This window comes from Corvus kubaryi, unplaced genomic scaffold (assembly GCF_017639235.1).
Source record: "Corvus kubaryi isolate FWS band 111438036 unplaced genomic scaffold, C.kubaryi_AGA036_p1.0 split1-131, whole genome shotgun sequence".
Taxonomy (NCBI): Eukaryota; Metazoa; Chordata; class Aves; order Passeriformes; family Corvidae; genus Corvus; species Corvus kubaryi.
Window position 1 is genome coordinate 19633242 of NW_024582073.1, and position 20641 is coordinate 19653882.

A 20641-nucleotide genomic window follows, 5' to 3' on the forward strand; every position below is an offset into this window, starting at 1 on the left:
CTGTATTGGGAAAGAGACACAGGGAACTCTCTGAGGTGCATGACACCCCATCAAGTGCTCTAGTTCCTGCCACTGGCATGGATACAATCTTTTATTGTGGGCCTGATGTACTGTCCTTTCCTCACTGAGGTGAAATACCAGAAGATACCTATCACACCCTCACTCCTTCAATACCCCAGGGCTGAGACCCTCCTTGAACCCAGCAGGGAATTGCTTGTTTCCTTACAGTTTTCAAGTGAGTAGATGAAGTCACCTCTTGGCCCTTTCTTTCATCTTCCTTCTTTCATTATCGTGACATTGCAGGAATGTGCTTATATGAAATTATTGTTTAGCCAAGGAAAACTCATCTCACCAGCTCCAGATCATTTAAAATTTACATGTCTGGTCAATGGTAGCAGATGGAACATCTGACCTATAGACTGAGCTTGGCCATGCATTTTGCATTAGGTAACAAACCTAGTGGTCAAAGATAACCTAAATCAAGGCTATCTTAAATGTGTGTTTGTGGTGTACAGAGCACAGTAGGTGGTTTTATTACTGATGGCTTCTCTGTTTAAAATCAGACACCCAGACAAGTGTAGATATGATCTAGAGATGTTTAAGTCCACAATGCCCTAGTGATGGCATTGTGATTTTAGAGATTTCTCAGGTTTATTTTGTTGGTTGCAGCTAAATGACAATTATCTGGGGGAGGATTCAGGGAAACCTTTAAATCAGTGTATAAAAATTATGATTTAGATACCATTGCTTGAAATTCTTTCTAGAATAATTAGTAACTCTTTTTTCTAAATGCATGTCATACAATCCTTTGTGTATAGCTCATGTCTTCACTTGTCAGGGTGTCTGCTTTTAAACAGAGCAGCAATCAATAAGAAAACCAACTATTATGCTGTGTACACCACAAACACACCCATTGGTTGCACCCACACTTAAATCAGCTGCCATCACCTGTCTATGTTCCTGCTTTTCCCTTCCTGGTTTTCTTCAATAATCCCTTTACATTAACCTACCCTTTTAGGAAAAGAAGTCTTTAGGGCACACGATATGTATTAAAATGCTACATATCCCTCATCTCCACAATTTAGCATTCTATTGATGGATAATAAAATTAAATGTTTTGTTTCCTTCCTTCCCTACCTCCTCAGTATTAAAATTTTGATCATGAATCATTTTTAGACATTCAGACACTGAAGCAGAAGATGCTGAAAGAACTAAAGCAGGGCTTTATATTCAAGATTATCTCAGGTCTCCATGCACAAATCTGATCTGGCTAATGCCAGTTTTCTGTTTTAGCATATTGCTAGTTTCTTTGTGGCCAGTTATCAGAGATATCTTTCTTTCACAGAAATCCCTTAAAAATTTCTTGGTTTTGCTTTAAAGCTTCAAGTGATTTTAGGATGGGTGTCTGCTCCCAACTGATCTATGCTAGCAAAGACCACCATATTAATAGCATGTTGATACTATTATGTTAAATATAATAATCAAGAGTATTAATAACTACATGCAAGTAATTTTTACTAAGTAATTAAATTGATTAGGCACTCCTTCTACAGAGGCATAACTGTATCCACTGTCTCATATGGCACTGCCTGGCTTACCCTGGTTTTGTGACCTTCCACCTCCTGCCCCAAACCCTCCATGCATCTGTGGAGGAAGTGGCTGATCCAGAGAGATAAATGAGAAATGATGTGAAGTCCCAACAAACAGAGGAGAGAACAAGAGCTAATCATATGTTCATCCTTTTTTCCCCAAAGCTTCAGTGTTAATGTTATAAGTATTCTGATATCTTTGTATCTTGGAAATTTCACAACAGCATGACCCTGAGTGGCATATTCTCTTCACCAAAATGGCAGATTTGCATGCAATGTACTTGAATCTTTTTTGTTTGCAGTCAGTGAAGAAATTTAAAATCTTTGATTAAGGTGATGGGAAAGGAAATATGGCAAAACACTGTACATTTCATGCTAAGCAAAGTATGAACCAAGAGCAGCATATGGACTATTGTTTCTTTCTCCTGTTTCTGCTTCAGTGGTGGCAATGTTTTTTCAGCTTGAATAGGCAACACAGACATAAAGTATTCTATCATTCCCTTGGAGATTTCCTTACAATGTAAGTTTTTCTAACATATGGAAAAATAAAAAAGACTTAGGAAAAAAGTAGACTTTTACTTGACTTCTTCAGGCCTGCAGTAGTCTTCTGTATCTCAGGAGTTGAGCGAACTGTTCACAGTGTGGCAGAAGACATTGCATTAATAGATATTGCAATTTGAGCTTCCTTCATGCCTTGGAAATGCATTCAGCAGCTTTCAGTACAGCTTTAATATTTCAGGTGAGATGTAGTCTACTTTGTAGAACTTTTGACTTCACAGATATACTGAGAGATGAGAAAGAGTGAGAGTCGTTGTAATCATATGACAATTTCTTCTTTCAAAATAAATCACCTTGTGAGCAGGGACTGCAATTAGGATAAAAATTGCCATCAGATTTGTTATGCTGAATTTGCCTTTTCAGTTTTTTTTCCCTTGCATTTATTTTCTATACCCCTCCTTGGATGCTCCTCAGGACACTCCCTCAAGGTTATTTTCAAACATTCCTATATTCTCTGTAAAATCCTGTCCCAACTCCCCTGGATAGGTTTTCAAGAGGAGAAATCACAGCAGCTCAAAGCTTTGATGTTTTATGACAGACAGTGCTACTGAAGAGCCTCTGCTTCTCCCAACATGTGCATACACAGCTTACCTTTATCCTGAGGGAATTTTCTGGGATAATGCAGTGTGGATAATCATGCTTGCCTGCAGCAGAGGAGACAAGGAAAACCTGCAGTTCAGCAGCTGTGGTGCTCTTGTGGTGAAGAAATGTTGTCAGCAGGGAAAGACCTTAAAATACAATGCCAAACTGGGACCTTGCAAGGTGGAAACAGCACTTGGTAGGCACTGCATGTTCAATAAACCAAAATTTATTAAATTGGTTTCAGATTAATTGGGTCATTCTTACAGTGATGATCAAAATCATCTCTACAGCCTAACTAACAAGAATGAGAAATTCTATCCACTGGCTACCATTTTTATTCAGACATTTTTCTCTTCATTTTGTTATAAACGTGAAATTTTGGTAGTGTTCTGAATGTAGAGGACTTCCTTTCTAGCCTAAGAAAAAAACAATACAAAACTGGTGCATCTCTTTTTTTTTTTTACCTTTCAGAGTGAGTGACTACTCTGTGCCTAACCATGTTGTACTCTCAAAGTTTATTTCAGTGATACTCTTACTGCACACGTCACTTTATTTTTTAGGTTTGGAGTTTTAATTACGGACACAGATATATTAGAAGATAAATGTGAGGGTTTTATGATAAAGCTGTGGGCCCACTTTCTATACTCAGATACTGTCTTTACTCTGCTTTCAGGCTGAGTTTAGATTGCAAATATTTTGGACAGCTACTCTTTGGAGAGACAGGAACAATAAAAGAGAAATTGATGGTAAGATAGATGGATTTGAGGGCACCAAAAAAAGGACATCATCTATCTCCATCAGGTAGGGCAGAGATGTTCACAGGGGGACTAGGATGGCTAAGGAAATGACCAGGGAGTGCAGAGTGTGGTGTAGGATGTGGGCAAGAGAAAACTGCTATGGAAAGAGTCAGACCCTAAAAGCCAAAGTTAAGAGTGGCCAGAGGGTGAACGTAGGGGTCCAGTAGCAGAGGAAATAGGGGCTTGGTGGCAGTATGCAAATTCCCAGTCAGCAGGATAAGATTTACTGAAGGCTGAATGGTTTTGAGTATGTTTTTCTTTGTCATTGTAGGGGTCAAACAGCTTTATTTACCAGCTGTGAAAACCTCTGCTCAGAGCTCTGCAGATAAAAAATAACACATGGACATAAGGATTAGTCTCTCTTTGTGTTTCTAGAAAAAGTGATGATGTGGGGAAGTGCAGTTTTATATTTCCCATGTTTCTCTCTCATGCTGCTACAATAATTTAGATACGGTCTCCATTAAAAATATCAGATCAACAGGACTACTCAATGAGTGTCAGAGGTCTGTTTTGAGTGCAATCCAATAAAAAATAATTGATGTATTGTCAATAATCAGTAACAATTACTAATACAGCCACTTAACAAGACTTGCTGAGTGGAAAACCTATTGCCAGGATGGTGCATTTTCAGCTTTTATGCTAATTAAACATATTAGTTATCTAGAGTTCTGCTTTTAAAACCCACAGAGAGTCACAGCTTGCCTCTTAATTTGAGATGCTGCAGAATTTCCCCCTGGTGGTGCTCCTTCAACTCTCTTCTGCAAATCTCCTCAGCCACAGAAATGCTTTGCAGATGCACCCCAATGCAAACACATGCACTTATATATGTAAAGAGAGTTAACACTAATTAAAGTACCAGCTTATTTCCCTGAGTCCCAGAGTAGCTCCACTGCTGAAACTAAGAATTATGAGCATGTACTTAAGGAAGTACATTTCCAGCAAACAGTCTTTTATCCTATCATTATTACTTAATATGTGCTTTTGGAAGGAACAGTGTCAAAAAGGCGTAGCATATGGGATCTACAGCTGAGAAATGGACTTATTAAGCCTTAGTTGTCTAGATTTTTGAACCTATACATCAGACCACTGTTACTCTTCAGTTAATGGGCTCAGTCATTGCCTGTTGTTCCCTCCTATGAAACACTTGGCCACCAGTTTCCTTGCAGGAGACAAGATGTTAACTCCCCAAGCTGAAATGTGACTCCAGTTGTACAAAAGCAGCTCTGTGTGGCAGCGCCAGGTTCCTGGCATGCCACAAACAGCTGATCTTGGGAAGTCCACCTGCCTTGGAGGGAAGCAAGGAACTCCTGGGCTCCTTGCACAGGTATCTCCCTCTAAGCCTCACACAGACAGAAGACAATACAGAGCCTCAGAGGGTTCGTGTGTGCAAATGTTTTATTTGATGGCAGCAACTAAAAGAATTCTCAAATGTGCAAGGTGTTTTAAATACGGCACAATTAATCATGTATGAAGGATTGCACTGTTCGTGGTGTGACATGACGTCAAACAAGACAATGAGTGCCAGAAGCGTGACTCCTGCAAGAGGCTTAAACACCTGCCTGCACTTCTGTGATAGCACCTTACAATAATTTGACTTGAGAACATCCCCAGTTGTTTTCAGAATTCCACACAGCATGCAAGGTTTTTCTTGTTTTTAAAAACTTAGTCCACAGTTTACCAAGATTTAAATGAGAGAGACTATGCTTTTTTAGTTGTCTGTCCAAACAAGCCAACCTAGCCAACAAATCTATAAAGCTAACAGAATCTATAAAGCTTTCAGTTCATCTAAAAACAGATAGTCATTTGAATGGCTTATGCACTCCAATGACTGTGAAGGTTACACATCCATTGACTATAAATGGGTATATACATGCCTAATTTACAATAGAACCTAATCCAAGCACCTTAACCTGAGATCAGAATCCCATAGCTATTTTCACTTGAATAAATAACAAGAATAATCCTTATAATCATTTCAGTGCAAGTAGTTACTGTGACAGCAGTTTCTCTGCACTGTCTAGTTTAAACTCACCTTCAACCCTACTATATTCTTGCCTAGTCATCCAGTTAACCAGGATGTTGGCACTACAGTCTGTGGGCTCAAACAATATTACCACTATATAATTCCTTATCCAGATTCTTCAAGAGGAGTTAGAATACTTGGCTGCTTGATTTCATGCAACAAGCAGTATGTTTTTGACATCTCCTAGAAGAGGGAAACTTCTTAGAAGGGTGGTATACTGAAATGGGGGTTGGGTTTGGGTCAAATGTTGCCTGACATGTCTCATTATCCTAAACAGCAACATGCGGTAATACACACATTTAGTGCTCTCTGAGTGTTCCTTCTTAAAAGCATACAAAGTTATTCTTACAAGTAACTTATTACAGTGCTTCCCAAGATACTTGAAGCTCAACATAGAGAAGTATCATGGGACATGCTACTGACATTTCAGGTAGTAGTGATGCCTTTTTCCTGGTCTTAAAATCAAGAGGCATACATGGTTAGAAGGGGAAAAGGGATTTTACCTTGGTATTTATTCTTAAGGATCCTTAGGTGTACATGTCCAGGTCATATGCATCAAGATGTACCCCACCGAGTCTTTCCCTGTGTCTCTGTGTCTCTCTCCTCCCGTGTGTTTCCGTGTCCTCCCCCCAACATTGGGTATAACATTATAGGTTTTACTAATTAGCATATCTATCAAAGATTCCCCAATGAGAGGCTCAAGTGAGCTCCCCCTCCCCAAGGAACCTTCCCCTGGATGGTTCTATCTTAGTTTACAGAATATGTTCTGGAGAGGACCTTGGGGTCTGGGGCACACTGATCCCTAGCTACGAGGCTTCTAAAATGTTTAGTCTCTTAGCTTGACAAACAAGTCCAAGAATGTAGGCAAAAAGCACTAGGAATACAGAAGCTGTAAAAAGGTATAACGGGTATAAAAGAAAAGGCAAAAATCTTCATGGCATCAGTAGCAGGTCAGTTTTTAAATCATTTATGAAATGTAATTTTCTTTTCTAGCATAGACTGCACCTCCCATCCTGGTCTACCACAGCAGATTTATCCATTTTGCATAAATCTATAAAACGACCCAGAAGGGGAAGCATATGCAGGACATCAAAGTTTGCTTGCCTGTGGAACATATTCAACATCCTCATGGTGATATGTCCTGGTTGTGTATATTACAGGATATGAGGTGGTCAGTTTGAGGAGTAAAGGTCCAAATACTTGTACCCATGTCATAGGCACAAGCCAGCAGGAGACACTGGCAGTGGTGAGGGTGATTTGGGGCTTCAGATGAAAGTGAATAACACAGCCTCACATGGTTGTTTCCTGATTGCTGGTCAGCAGCCCTTCTCCCTGCTGCACTGTGCTGCAGAGACTTGGATCAGCAGAAAATGTGCTTGTTGGGAAGTTTCACTGCTGCACTGAACCCGGGTACTTGCTGAAATCTTGAAACATTCCGAAGCTGCTGTTTATTTCCTTGCCCTGCACGTGAAGAGCACTGTGCTGAGCCACACTTTAGTTGCCAGCCATGTTGACTGTAATTGATTGCACTATGGTATGGATGAAGGAAACAGCTGTTAAATAATGTGATAGTATTATTGTGGATACTGTTGTTCTAGCAGGTGGCGCATGAACTTTTAGGTACAGAAGTTGGTAGAGGGTTTAAGGTAAATATTACGGATATTATACAGTATTACACACTATGAACAGTGGCTGACAAGCACATGTGTGTGCTTGGAATTCTGTATATTTTCTTTTTGAATTTGTCTGATAAGCTGAGCAAACTCTTGGGGATGTGATACATCTGAATGGGTCTATTCCATATTTCATGCAGAGTAAAACAAAGGAGCAGCTATATGAATTTCAGATATTACAAAACACCACACTTCCAATGCTGGCTTTTTTCAACAGATAAAGCCAAATGTGCTTATCAGTAACAATACCCTACAGATTTGTCTTTAGGCAGAGGGCAAATGTCATCAATTTCTTCTCTCATTTAGTTTCACACATGGATTTCTTCCGGTGGAAATTGGAAGAGGGCCTATGCCTTCTACTGGAAGGAGACTTCTAGTCTTGCAGTTGCTGGCACTGATTACATTCTCCCTTATTCCTAGTAAAAAGCTCTCTTCACAAGGTCATGGAAGGAAACATCACCATTGCAATGCATACGCTTTCCTGCTGCACCAGATAATTCTTTCCAAATGCCACACTGCCACAGGCCTAATGAGTTGTGCCCTTCCCATGGTTGTCAGAGGTGTCACCTGTTCCTGAAACTGATTCACACATAGTGGTTTGAGCCTTGTACGTGTACACGCAGAAGGTCTCAGTAATACTTGACTCTACAACACAGGAAAGATTGGAGTCATTACCTGTGAGAGTATCAAAATTTACTGCTCTGTGGTGATTCTGCATGGCTCCTCCATGTGATCTGAAGAAGCATTTGGCTGAAGAAGCTTTTTATTTGAGATGTGGTGATGTTTGACATCTTCGCAGTGTTGACAGTTGTTCCCTTCAGATTTGTGTGAAAGTCCAAGGCCTGTAACTGTGTAACATTAACTCTAGAAACTATAGGAAACTGTTCTAGCAAAGGAATACCACATTTGTCATTACTTTAAGTCCTTCAGGCAAAATGAAAACTATCCATTAGATTGCCTGCAAATTGCTTGTGCTTGTAAATGTTTAGTTGAAAAAGAACTAAATTTGTCTGGAAGACAAATCCTGGATAATATAGCCTGGGCTTTGTTATGTAAAAGCTCAGTTTATAAGGCTGCAGTGATACTTTCTAATCCCATTCTCTGAGGCATCATACAATGAAGAACAAAGTACAGATTCACAGTGTTCTTTGGACAAATCTTTCTAGCTTGTATAACATTTAAGACTCTTTGCCTATTTTTCTTGCTATTGCAGTATATAATTACCCCTGTGGTAAAGCAATTTTGGATATTCAATAAGAACAATATAATGAAATAGTCTGTGTTTAATATTTTTATTTTAATTTGGCATCTGTGTAAATTCAGAAGCTGAATGTAGCCAAAGAAGACTATTATCTGGCTATATATATATATACCCAGATATGTGAAAGGTTACATATAGGATTTCTTTATTTAAAAAGGTAATTTTCTTCAACCTGGGATAAAAATATCTACTACAACCATTTGTCTAAGCTAAAACTGGCAAACACAGTGTTTCCAAAACCCACTGGCCATCCAGACAAATGTAGATATCATTACTGCCACCTATTGCTACGAGGAGAGAATTGAAGATATTTTCATATTTGTATATTTCCACATGGGGATAAAATTGGAAAATAATGAGCTTGTTCCAGTTAAGACATTTGTAAATAAACATGTTTTGATGTCTTGTTTGACAGCTTATTTTTAGAGCAATGTAAAATTGGCTAGTACAAGTGCTAAGAAAATCCAGCATTGTCATGGACACCTGGCAAAAAATAGAATTAAACTAGAAAGGAACTCCAGGCACCACACTACTCAGCATCACAGTAACTTTTTTCTGTATAATGAGGCACTACAATCCCAAGCCTTAAGCCAGGTGTCCAGACACTCCTTAAAGGTACATAGGGAGAGGTGGGACCTTCAGAGGCCTTCATGGGTGGGAGCTTTTTCGGTTGTCAAAGTTATTACAGCAGTCATATCTTTCATACAGACTAGAAAATGGTCTTGTAGCCACATAGGTTGTCCCACAGAAAGAAAAGACTCCAGAATGTGGTAATAGATTGGATGTGATGGGACCCTGATTAGGAGCGTATGAATGCTTGCTACCAGATAAATAGTTGGAAGTAATTATGCATTTTTTGTTTCTGCATTAAAGCCCCAGGAGCAGGAATTGCAGAGAAAAACAACAAAATCTAGTATCTCATCTTCTCAGCTTATTTTCAGTTTCACTGAATTGTTTAAATTTCAAAATTACCGTGATGCACAGGGTCATGCAATGTCACAACATTCATTGGAGCAGAAACAGAAGGCTCTGAAGATCTTTTTATGAAAGGACAGTAAGTGGCGGCAATTACTGCTGAGACCTAAGTGAGTAGTATGTGAACAGGCAATCAGAGCTCTGGAGCTGTCAAAGTCTTTCATTCCCATTCATCTAATAGTAAATAACAGTAAAGAGCTCTGAGATTCTTACTATGATCTTTTTTTAATACTATTATACAGTTCTTGAAACTAGGAAGGATGTTGGTCAGGAACAGAAAAATAAAAAGCTAAATGAGTGAGGTGTTGACGAAAGGAAGGAAAGATGCATCACACTTCATTAAGGCTATTTCTTGAACAAGTCCTCCTGGTAGGTGCCCTGCACAGTTCAGCTCTGGAAGATACCTCATTTCTGTACCACCCTTACAGAAGCAAAACACCTTTGACAAAATTGATGACTATACAGTAGCTAATATTTACTGACTTTTCCTTTATCCAAAGCTTCAGTAAATTCACCTAAAGAAAACTTCCCTATATATGCAGTCACTTTTTTTATGTACTGCATGCCTTGGACATTTGTATTATTTGTGTGTATAATAACAAATAGGAAGGAAATAAGGTCCCTATCTGTGAAAATCAGAATTTGTTCATGTTTCTTTCCATAATCAGGAGAAAACCCTTTATCATATATGGTTCACTTCAGTGCTCTGATACAGTGATGTCTGATGTGAACTCAAATAATCCATAGCTGAAGCTTGTATTTCCCAGCTCCTTGCCTTTTTTATGGTTGTTGAGAACTGCTATGCACCTAGCATTAATCTTAATGTCTATTTCTATGTAAGGAAAAAAAATATTATACCTAGACATGAACCGCATAATTAAGAAAAAACCTTTAATTCAGTATTTCATGGTTTTCTCCTACACAACAGTTAGATTTTTAGCACTAAAGAGACAAATGGATAAGAAAGCCTTTATTAAAGTGGAAACAAAGTCTACTGAAGCCAGTGTAATTCTTCCACTGACCTCAAGGGCCTTTAAATCCTGCTTATTTTGCGTCCTTATGAGAATGCAAAATCCATCTAATTTAATTTCTCTGTGGATGTGTTGAAATTATCTTTGAGAAAAAAACCCTTAGTGTTCTGCAAGGACATGGGTTCATTGTCAGCCAATGAATTTTCAGTGATTCACATGTAAATTTGGGGTCACTACATCCAGGCTGAGATAAACATATCTTGTGACCCAGGAGTTTTATTGTCCATGGGCTCTAGGCATCACCACTTCCCTGGAGGAGGCTGGCCATAGGCTGCAATGCTGGGTGTCATTTATAGGAAGTTACTCAACTTCTGCTCTGAACTGAAGCGTGGAGAAAGGCCTCTTTTCTTCCTTCAGAACTTGTCTAAACATAAATCATCATAGGCAAAATTCAGGTAGAAAGGAACCTCAGGAGGTCTTCAGTCCAACCTTCTGATTAAAGCATGATCAGATACAACACCAGACCAGTCTACCCAGGGATTATGTAGTCATGTCTTGAAAAACTCCAGGGATGATGACCATACAGCCACTCCTGTTCCTCTCTCTGTCGTCACGGTGGAAGTTTTCCTTTATATCCAGTCTGAACTCCCTTGTTGCAACTCACACCTGTTTTTTGTATGCTAGATTCTGTCCTTTGAATGAAAGTGAGCATGTGTCTTTTGTCTAGTCAAATAAAGGCAGGCAGGAGCTACTTTTAAAAATCTAAGGCTTCATTTCTTCAGTTTGTACAGAATTGCGTTTTCTCCTTAACTCACCTTTGGTTAATGAACAGTTGAAGCCTCAGTGGTCCTCATTTTGGGGAAACCAATCCTCATTAAAAAGTGGAGATACTGCATTGTAATTCATGCTGGCAAAACTTCTATCAACTGGAATGCTCATATATGGTACTGTTGGAGTTTAGAAACTCAAGAGAATGGAAATGTGATAATATATTAGATGCTGGTCTGACCCAGTAAGGCAAAGAGTGAAATATATCAGATATAAATCTGAAATAATGTACTTTGATTTTTTGCCGATACCAAATTAAGGGTATGGGGTTATTACATCTGTGAATTCAGACCTATACAGAGCTGTTATAAGTGGAAATATTTCATATATTGATAGTATTAAAAAGCTGTTTGGATGGGCAAAGAACAGCTGTCCCTTGTTGGGGTCCCTCCCCCAACAGTCCCTGTGTTGGAAACACTTGAAATCTTTTGATAAAATGAGAAAATGTAGCTAAAAGCAAAAAATCACAAAGTCAAACATGGCCAAAAACAAGTGTGTGGTGTGTATAAGTTTGCTGCAAAATTTGAAAGCAGAGTAAAACAGACAGACAGTGATAGGTTTTCAGTTCTCACAGGTTTAAGGAAAAGCATAGATCTTGTGTTTGGTATTATTATGGGTGTGTTTCAAAAAGGTGAAGGGTAGAGCGTCTCTGTATTTGATGTAGAAGTGCTTTCCTAAATCAATTAGATTAATATTAGCTGGAGGAAGTCTAGCTGGTAGTTCTGTTATTCACATCAATGGCTAAATCTTTGCTTAAGCCTCTGAAGCATTTTTACAGAATTATGTCTTGTAGTAATCAACTTGAGTTTCTCAGTTGTATAAATAGAACACTGTTTATTTCGCTTTGATTTTATGGAATATGAATCCACATTCATGTTCCAAAAGCAAATAGAAAGGTTTTGCTGCCCATGTAGGTACTATTATTTGTCACATCACATCTTACAGGTCTCTGCTGTTAACTAAGCAATCTAATCTATTTGTTCTTTATTCACAAGGAATTTTTTTGTTTAGTCTTAGATCTTTCCTTTGTTGACTGTTTTCTTACAGTTCCTAAGAAATTACATAACTGAAGGACCTACATTTTTTTAAATTACCACACAACACTTTTTTGCAATAATTTTCTGTAACCTGCTTAGAATTAGTTGATTTCAGTGTGAAGTGATATGAACCAGCCATCATTTTTTTCTTGAGAGAACGGAGCAGTTCATGGTTGAATTCACCAGAGATGCTCCTTTCTTTTGTAGATGGATGTTTCAAGTGCCATCAATAAAAACAGAGACAAAAAGTCATGAAGTCCTGATTGATCATATCACATGAAACTTTTCTTGAGTCCCCTTCAGGTGGTATAATCCTCATTCTTTTACAGCTTACATAGCTAATAAATACTGTGTTACACCTCTCCAGTGCTAAACTGCAGGACATTGCAATTTTAACCTCATTTCAAGATGAAGATAGGCTATTTATTCCTACTATTTTCTTCATTAGCTTTCAAGCCCCATGACAGAATTTAAGAGGTGAAAACTCTCACTAGCTGCCAACTACTATGGACCATATCAAAGACTCCCTAAATTCCACATATAGTTCTCTCACAGGTTTCTTCAATCTTTCATGAACTTCCTTGCAGTCAAAAAGAGGAGGAATAAGTATGACAGTCTTTGAACTCAGATACATTATTTTTCATAGACTTGGACTAATTCAGGGTGGAAGGGACCTCCAGAGGCCTCCAGTATAATGATCTTCCCAAAGCATGGTCAGCCTTTGATCAGAACAGGTTATTTGGGATTTATCCAGTCAGGTCTTGAAAACCAACAAGGATGAAGACTGCATGACTTCTCCACCTCTTGATTTAGAAACCTGCTTCTACTTAGTAACATCAGAAAGAAATTGATGGAAGAGGTAATTAAAACTGCAGATTTTTGAACCTAAGTCCTTTATAACCATTGTGAGCCTTTCCAGGGAGGACACTCTGACTGGCATATGCAGTGAACGTGAGTTGAGCCATGTGCATAGTTTTACTCCATGCAGAGAGAAAATCTTCAAGCACGTGGGATGCACATACAGCCTAGATATTATAGAAGATACAAGTAGATTATTAATCATTCTTTCCTACTTGGAAATTGTTTTTATAATAGCAACTTCTTACTCAACTTTCATCCTTCAGGCAGCTTTATTTTGACATTTGTAGATAAGGCAATTGAAGAAATCTAGAAATTGTTTCACAGGCAGTATCAACAAGTGGCAATTAAATTGTGGGATTTTTCCATGTTTTTTCTCAATTGTCTGCACCTTTGAGTTTCTTGAGCCAGCTTTCATGTTAGTTATGCCTTGTCCTGTCACTGACCAGAAGACTTCAAAGGTTTCTCTACCCTTGTTTCTATGTTGCTCTGAATTTTCTGCATATGAAAACAGTTGGAGTAGCACCGGTACAGATTGAGGAAGTGTCAAGGATGCTTCCGTAGCTCTGCTGGTCATGGCTTGATGAATGGCCAGAGAGAAGCCCAGGGCATATCTGAATCCAAACTGTGGTGAGTGTTCTCCTTGCAAAAGTCCTTCAATTTCTCCTATAAGCTGGTTCAAAGTATTTGGATTATGAAATGAGTGTTTCAATTAATTGTCTTAGCTAGGGATACGTGTAACAGGAAAACCCTGAAGTTAAGGTGCTGCTGAACAGCACCCTGATGTTTGAACATGATAGCTAATGGGAAATGTTTTTCAGAAAAATTGATGTGTAATCAAAACAGAATTTCACTTACATAATATGTTTGAATTTAAACTGCTTAAATAAAGAGGCGTTATCTTTTAAATTCAGTAGAGTATTTATCTAGAGGAACTAAAAAAAAAGATTTCAGAAGCGCTCAGTTCTGAATATATCCAGTAACTTGCAATGCACCTGGACCTGCCAAGTCTTCCCCTTGACCCTGTTGAACCCTCTCTGCCCTGCACCTGGCTGGCAGCAGTCAGTGCAAGAGCAGAGCAGTGCCCTTGCTCCACTGCAGTCCTTAGAGCTTTCAACAAGCAGCCTCTGGAGAGCAGAACTTTTAGTGTGCACTGTGAACTGGGGACAAGCACACAGCAGAGAGGAAGGCACGCTGGAAGGCACGCTCTGCACGGTGACCCCGTGCTTGTCCTTCTCACCTGCCGTGTGAATCCGTGCGGCTCGCGCGTCTCCAGGCGTGTGACCCCAAAGCAGTAGTGTCTTAAGAAACTTGTTACCTTCTGGCTTAAGTTAGCCCATGACTTTTACTTGCTGTAAAAGCAGTTTAAAATGGACTGTTTGAGGTCTGAGGAAGGGTTATGAGTCTATCAGATTGCCTCAGGGACTGAGGGGTTGTGCTGCTGTGTGCAAGGCGATACACCCTGTGGTGCCTGCCCCCAGCTATATCCTGCCTCTGAGAAAAATGAGCAAAGCTGACAGTGGGGAGCATCCCTTAGATGGGAAAGGCTTTATGGTTGTGCTCATCTGTATCAAGTACCAGCCACTGCGTGAATTAGTCATGGAAAGATAAGCACAGATCTAATTTTACCACTCAACTTTCTGAACATTACAGATGCAGACTGCCTGAAGAATATATTTGATGATACATGCAGTTGTCAAGTGGATTTGTCAATGTCTTCTCTGGTGACTATAAAAATGTATAGTCCATTTAATGATGCAATACCATAGCAGATATTCAAATTGTTTGAACTAATCTTCTTAAAAAAAAAGCTAGAAAAGTCACTGTCTTGTAATGAGCCATCCCTGGTTGCTCTATTGTTATACACATGGCAGTAGCTCAGAAAGATGAATTTCTCCTTTTGATCAGTTTTATTCTTGGTGAAGTGCTAATGAATGTATAATTCTAATTCTCAATTTTCTTAAACTGGGGAAAAGACTTTGGAGTGATGTTGAATGTATCACTGATTTTAGGAAGCCACAAAAAGACCCAAATGTACTTGTATATGACCCCCAATATTTTTACCCATGTGTGAACTTTGTGCTTGTTAAAATTTGTGAAGACAAAGTTTAAAATCTTTAACTCAGCTGTCAAAACTATGACTTAGTTACTTACTTCCATGGAAAGTTATTGCTGTATTTTCAAGTCATGGATCAATCCCAAAGACTATTCAACAGGAAATCACAATTCCAACTCTTATCACAAAACAGTTATCAGAAACCAAAGATCATTTTGTCACTAGCAAATATAGATATCATCAGAGCAGCAGCTCTTTCAAAAACTGTCTCATCAATTGAGAGATTAGATATGACGTTACATTTGAATTGCATAGAATCTCCTGTGATACTTCAACCAAATTCAACAAAATACAAATTCCAAATTCAAACAAAACACAATCATGTTTCATAATATATACAAAGTTATTTATTCCTACAGTTTGTCTTACAGCTTCACCCATATGAAATCAGGGAAGGAAAGATTATGATATGGTAGATGATATGCCAAGTGATTACAGTGGACAGGAAAGACAGAGTCTGGAAGATTTTGGATTAAATAAACTTTAGGACAGATGTTTCTTTATATTACACACATAACTAGAACTGCTGTTGAATCAGACAGTTATAGGTAGCTTGTAAGTTGTGCAGAAAAAAGACAGTATTTCACACTGAAATACTGGTATAATTTTAAATTTCCATTCCAGATGGTAATTCATAATGAGATCCTTTTCCTTACACAGACATATGTACATGCATTCTACATTATTTCCAAATTTGCAGAGAATTATTCAAACTAATTTCTTATTTATCCTGTGTTTCCCCAGCTGCCACTACATAAATTATAAAAATAATTGTAAAATACTTCACAAATGCATATGATTCTCAGGAAGGGCTAGAAAGTGTGGAATCCAGAATGCTAAGGAAAGTGTGGTCTTCCTTCTTCTGTCAATAAAGATGTGAAATTTAGGTGATGACTGAGCTCATATCATGCAAGCAATATGCATATTATAATTGCTATTGCTATCTTATTCCTGTATAATGTTTATTTTAAAAGTCCTTCTCTACTTTAAATTTGGAAAAAAAAAGACATTCTGGTGTAATATGTTTTCCTTTTGCAACATTTCACCTTTTTGATTATTCCATTTATGGGCATGTTGTAAAAAAAAATTTCCTAGGAAATGGTTAAATTGAAACTTAAACATTCCTTATCTAAAAGAGATTACAGAGGTGGAAGTGTTTGGAGTTCATTTGCAGACATTCAAGAGCTTATTTTGCCAGTTTGTGGTTCCTTGTCTTTTGAGGTAAGTGGAAAAATCAGCCCAAGGGGCAAAATCTTTGCTCAAGGTGGATGATTGCCTCTGCCACTCTGGCAATGCCCCACCAAGAAAAAAACACAGTTTCAAACCTGCATGAAGTGCAAGCTACCAGTGACAAGGCAGTGCCACACAACACTGCCACAGCACACTCACCAAGCCGTGGGGTGAGCCAAACCAGGGACTGATCCAGACGGCAAAGTGAAGAGATGAATTTTTCCTGAACAGCTCCACACCAGGGGCAATAATTCTGGACCAAGAAAGAGAATGGTAATGCCTGACAGTGGTGGGGAAAAGTTGTTTCCATCCCTCCTCACAGCAGCATGAACTTAGGTCAAAGGAAAATAATCCTGAAAGTGCAAATCTCTAGGGCAATATTGTTCTCTTGAGCCAAGAATGGCAAGAGTTGACCTGATGCTTCAGCCTGTCATGATCTCCATCTTCCCTTATCCCTGCTCCTTTCCCCAGTATGGCACTTGATTACAGAGAGCCAAGTGGGGATTTGGGGGTAAAGGCAGAGCTGCTGGACATGTTCAGTCAGCACAAGAGAGCTCACGGGATTCTGCAGTGTGTGAGAGACCATGCATGTGAGCATGGCAGATTAGTGGGGTCTGGCAGACAGGGTAAACCACCTATGTTTCCAATTAAATGATTTCTGTCAAATGTGGAGTCCCTGAAGCAATCAGGCACCTTCTAGATGCAAATCTTCCTTCTCGTTTTTACTGTGCTATAAAGAATAAAGCACATAATCTTGAAAACCAGACCCATGTCAATGTTAACCATATGAAAACAAAAGAACAATAAATGGAAACCCAGAGAGCCTCTTTAGTATGCATGTTTTCTCAGGGCAGCAAAAGGATGTAGATAAAAATCATTTGCCTGGATGTATTACATGGTTTTCATTGGTTTTGTAATGATTTAAGTGACTTAGTCCTCATACCCAAATGGGAAAAACTTTAAAATTGCAGATTTCCTTTTATTAAAAAGTGTAATGCTTTCCTTTCCTTATTTTCCAGGGACATCAAACCTGACAACATACTGCTGGATGAACATGGTAAGTGAATATTGACTGCTTTGTCTCAGAATCTCTAATTGTGGCATGCTCATGACATTCTTTGTAAATCAACCTCAGATGCTGAATTCCTACCTAAACCTGGACTTTCTCAGAAAGCTCACTCAAAACACCTTGTGGATTTTGTAGTTTTCTCTCTTATTGCCAAAGAAATGTGTGGATCAGAAACTTTCAAGGTCGGAAAACAAAGGAATTTAATATGAGTTGAGACCAGCAGGGACACTTGATAAAAAGATCTTAGTATTTTATTAACGGGTTTCTGTGAATCACCATAACCCCTTTTTAGGTGCCTACCAGTAGAACAGTACCAAGCACTTTATTTTCTTTTTTTGAACTTCTGAAGGGCTAAGAAAGGTCACATAACAAATTATTTCTCATATAGGTAGCTAAAATTACTTTCCTAAATCAAGATAGGGATTTTGGAAATTTGACTGCAAAATTTGTGTGCCTCTACATGTAGTTCTGGCTTAAATAGCACAAAAAAGAGTAGACCATAATAAAAACTTTGAACTTTTACTTCTAATTCCATGTTCTCAAAGATAAAAGACATAGTATGAAAAAAAAAAGCAGCTAATTTCTTTAAACTTAAATTTTAAGCATATACTCTCTCTAAGGAGTATTTAGCTAAAATGTCGTGTATCTTCTTGTAATTGTTCATAGGGAAAACATGAGAAATATAGGCAAAGAGGGCCTTGTATCAGTCAGAACAGAAATACATAGAGGAAAAAGACTAAATGGAAAAAGGAGATATGTGTTTGCTACTGTGCGAAAATCTTGTGCTTTGTTTACTTCAGAAATTGATTAAAAGCAGATAATCTCTGAGAAACTATAATATTGAAATTATGCCAACGATGGCATTATGTTTCAAAATCGATTGCAGAACTGCTGGGTATACAATTTAAAGTTGATTAAAGAGGTAACATTCTGCATAGCTGAAGTTCCTAGGAACATGAAAGCTAATAAAGCTAAGTAATATTAAACCATCTAGAGTTTGAAACCATTTAGAACTTCAACAATTTAATATCTCAGACCCATAAGTGTTAATGTTCCCAAGATTCTAGCATCAGCAAACAAGCATGAAATAGAAATATCTTGTCTTTAAGTCCTGGTGAATTAAAGATGTCAACAGCAACACAAAATGGGTATGAGAATGTTAAATCTCTGATTGACAGCCTTTGAAGCACAGTCACCTTTATCTCTCCTTGCCTCTCATCAAGGTCAATTAGTGCACAAAACCAGCCTCTTGCAGGAGCTTTCCTACAGAGACTCAAGCAGCACAGAGAAACACCCACACCAGAGTGAGCACTAAAATGCAAAATGAAGGGATTTTTTTGTGATTATAAACTATTCAGCAACAAAGTTATCTGTTGGAATAACAGCTTGGAAATTTTGGGATGGATGACCTCTTTTTTGCAAAGCAGCAGAGTACTGCTCCCTCATAGCACACCTGCAGACAAGTGGTGGAGCAACAGACCTCTCCAGACATGCGCACAAATCTTGGTCAGCAGAAGTAATCAATTCATGGGTTCAAACAGGTTCAGAGACCTGTCATGTGGTTTGGAGAAGGAATTCCCTGGAGCTGGGAAAGGGTCTATACACTTCAACTCACTAAATGTGGTGATATCAGTGGGACAAGCGTCTGTACCATGCTCGTTACCTCAGGCTTACCTTACAGAAGTGAAGTTCTTTCGCAAGAAAAAGCTATTCTTAAAGTCCCTAACAGCTCTGATTAAGCTGCAACATAGTAACATCATTTTAATGAAATCATCAGATTTCACTTAATGGAAAAATGCGCTGAATATATGCACCACAAATATGTTTGGCTGCAGAGTAAGCATAACAAATTCACCTAATATGAGCTTAACCAGGTGCACGGGAAGGAACTTTATCTTAGCCTGTGGCCTCTAAAATGGCACAACAGTTTCCTATGTGCTTGACTGTACCCCCTAGGTCTTTCTTACAGTTCATTAAACAAATTATGCTTACACAAAGTATCAGGTAATGGGATATGCACAGCAGTTCTGACTGAGACTTTGTCTCACTGACTTAGATTTCTTTGGCCTCACTGAACAAACCTGTTCTGGCTGAAGTCAAAATTTAGTGTTACCTTATTCATATTGCCTTACATCTTCAAGCAGTTAAATTGACTGACTTTCAGAACAGATACCAAGAATATATATTATAGATATTTGTGCTCATTAAAACTATTTTCTCTATAATTTATCTGTATGGCTTAGGGAACACACCTCAGGAATACAGAAGTAGTGAAAATAGAAGATTTTTTTTTAAAAATGATCAATCTAATTTACAAATTAAAAAAAAAACACAAAAACATATACAACCTATTCAAAATCATTCTGGCAGAGGAAGTCTGAATTTTTCCATATGTTTTTCATCAAAGCCACATCTCAGCACTGCTGAGCACAGGTTCTGGTGCATCAGTGGAAATAAATGTTTGATGATCATGAAAAGCATAGTGGCACATGAGAATGGGATAACTGGCAGTTTAAAATAGTGTTCAGCCCCTATCAGAGAATGATTGTATGGTGTCCTGGAGAGATTCCACATCCTGTCTCTGAGGAGAGAAAGTAGGGATGGTTTCAGGGTTCATTCTCTGAATCAGAATCAGATCCTCTAAGGAAATTAATTCACTCAATAAAGCTCTTTTTTTTTTATGTTTCCTTCTCAGCTTTCCCAGAAAGCTCTTCCTTTTATGACTAACATTAATCTCTAAATTTAGTAGTAGTGCTCTGTTCTGCTAACAAACATCTGAAACAGAATTATTCCAGTGACTGCTGAAGGGACTACCTAGTGTTCCAGGAGAACTACTACTATTGTATCGTACAGAGAAAAGCATTATAGAATTCTCTTAATGGCAGAATTCTGCTTCCTCTTCTACTCCTTTCATTTTAATGGTTTAGAACAATATAACTGAAGTGACAACATTTAGATCTGGAATCTGCTAAGTCTGGTCCATGTTGTATTTTTTTCTGAAATACCAAAGAAATTAAAGGTAACTTTAAAAGTTTGCATGATCTATTAACTATGACGTCTAAAGAGACACAGAA

The 20641-nt window shown here is 38.3% G+C and overlaps 1 protein-coding gene across 2 annotated transcripts in view; it reads left to right on the forward strand.

Moving 5' to 3' along the window:
* The window catches only part of STK32B (serine/threonine kinase 32B), a 162475-nt gene that overhangs the window by 92234 nt on the left and 49600 nt on the right, over positions 1-20641 (forward strand). For both annotated transcript variants that reach the window (XM_042053585.1, XM_042053584.1), the window contains exon 5: positions 17518-17555. In XM_042053585.1, coding sequence (XP_041909519.1) covers positions 17518-17555 — 38 coding nt within the window. The remainder of the gene's footprint in view (positions 1-17517; positions 17556-20641) is intronic.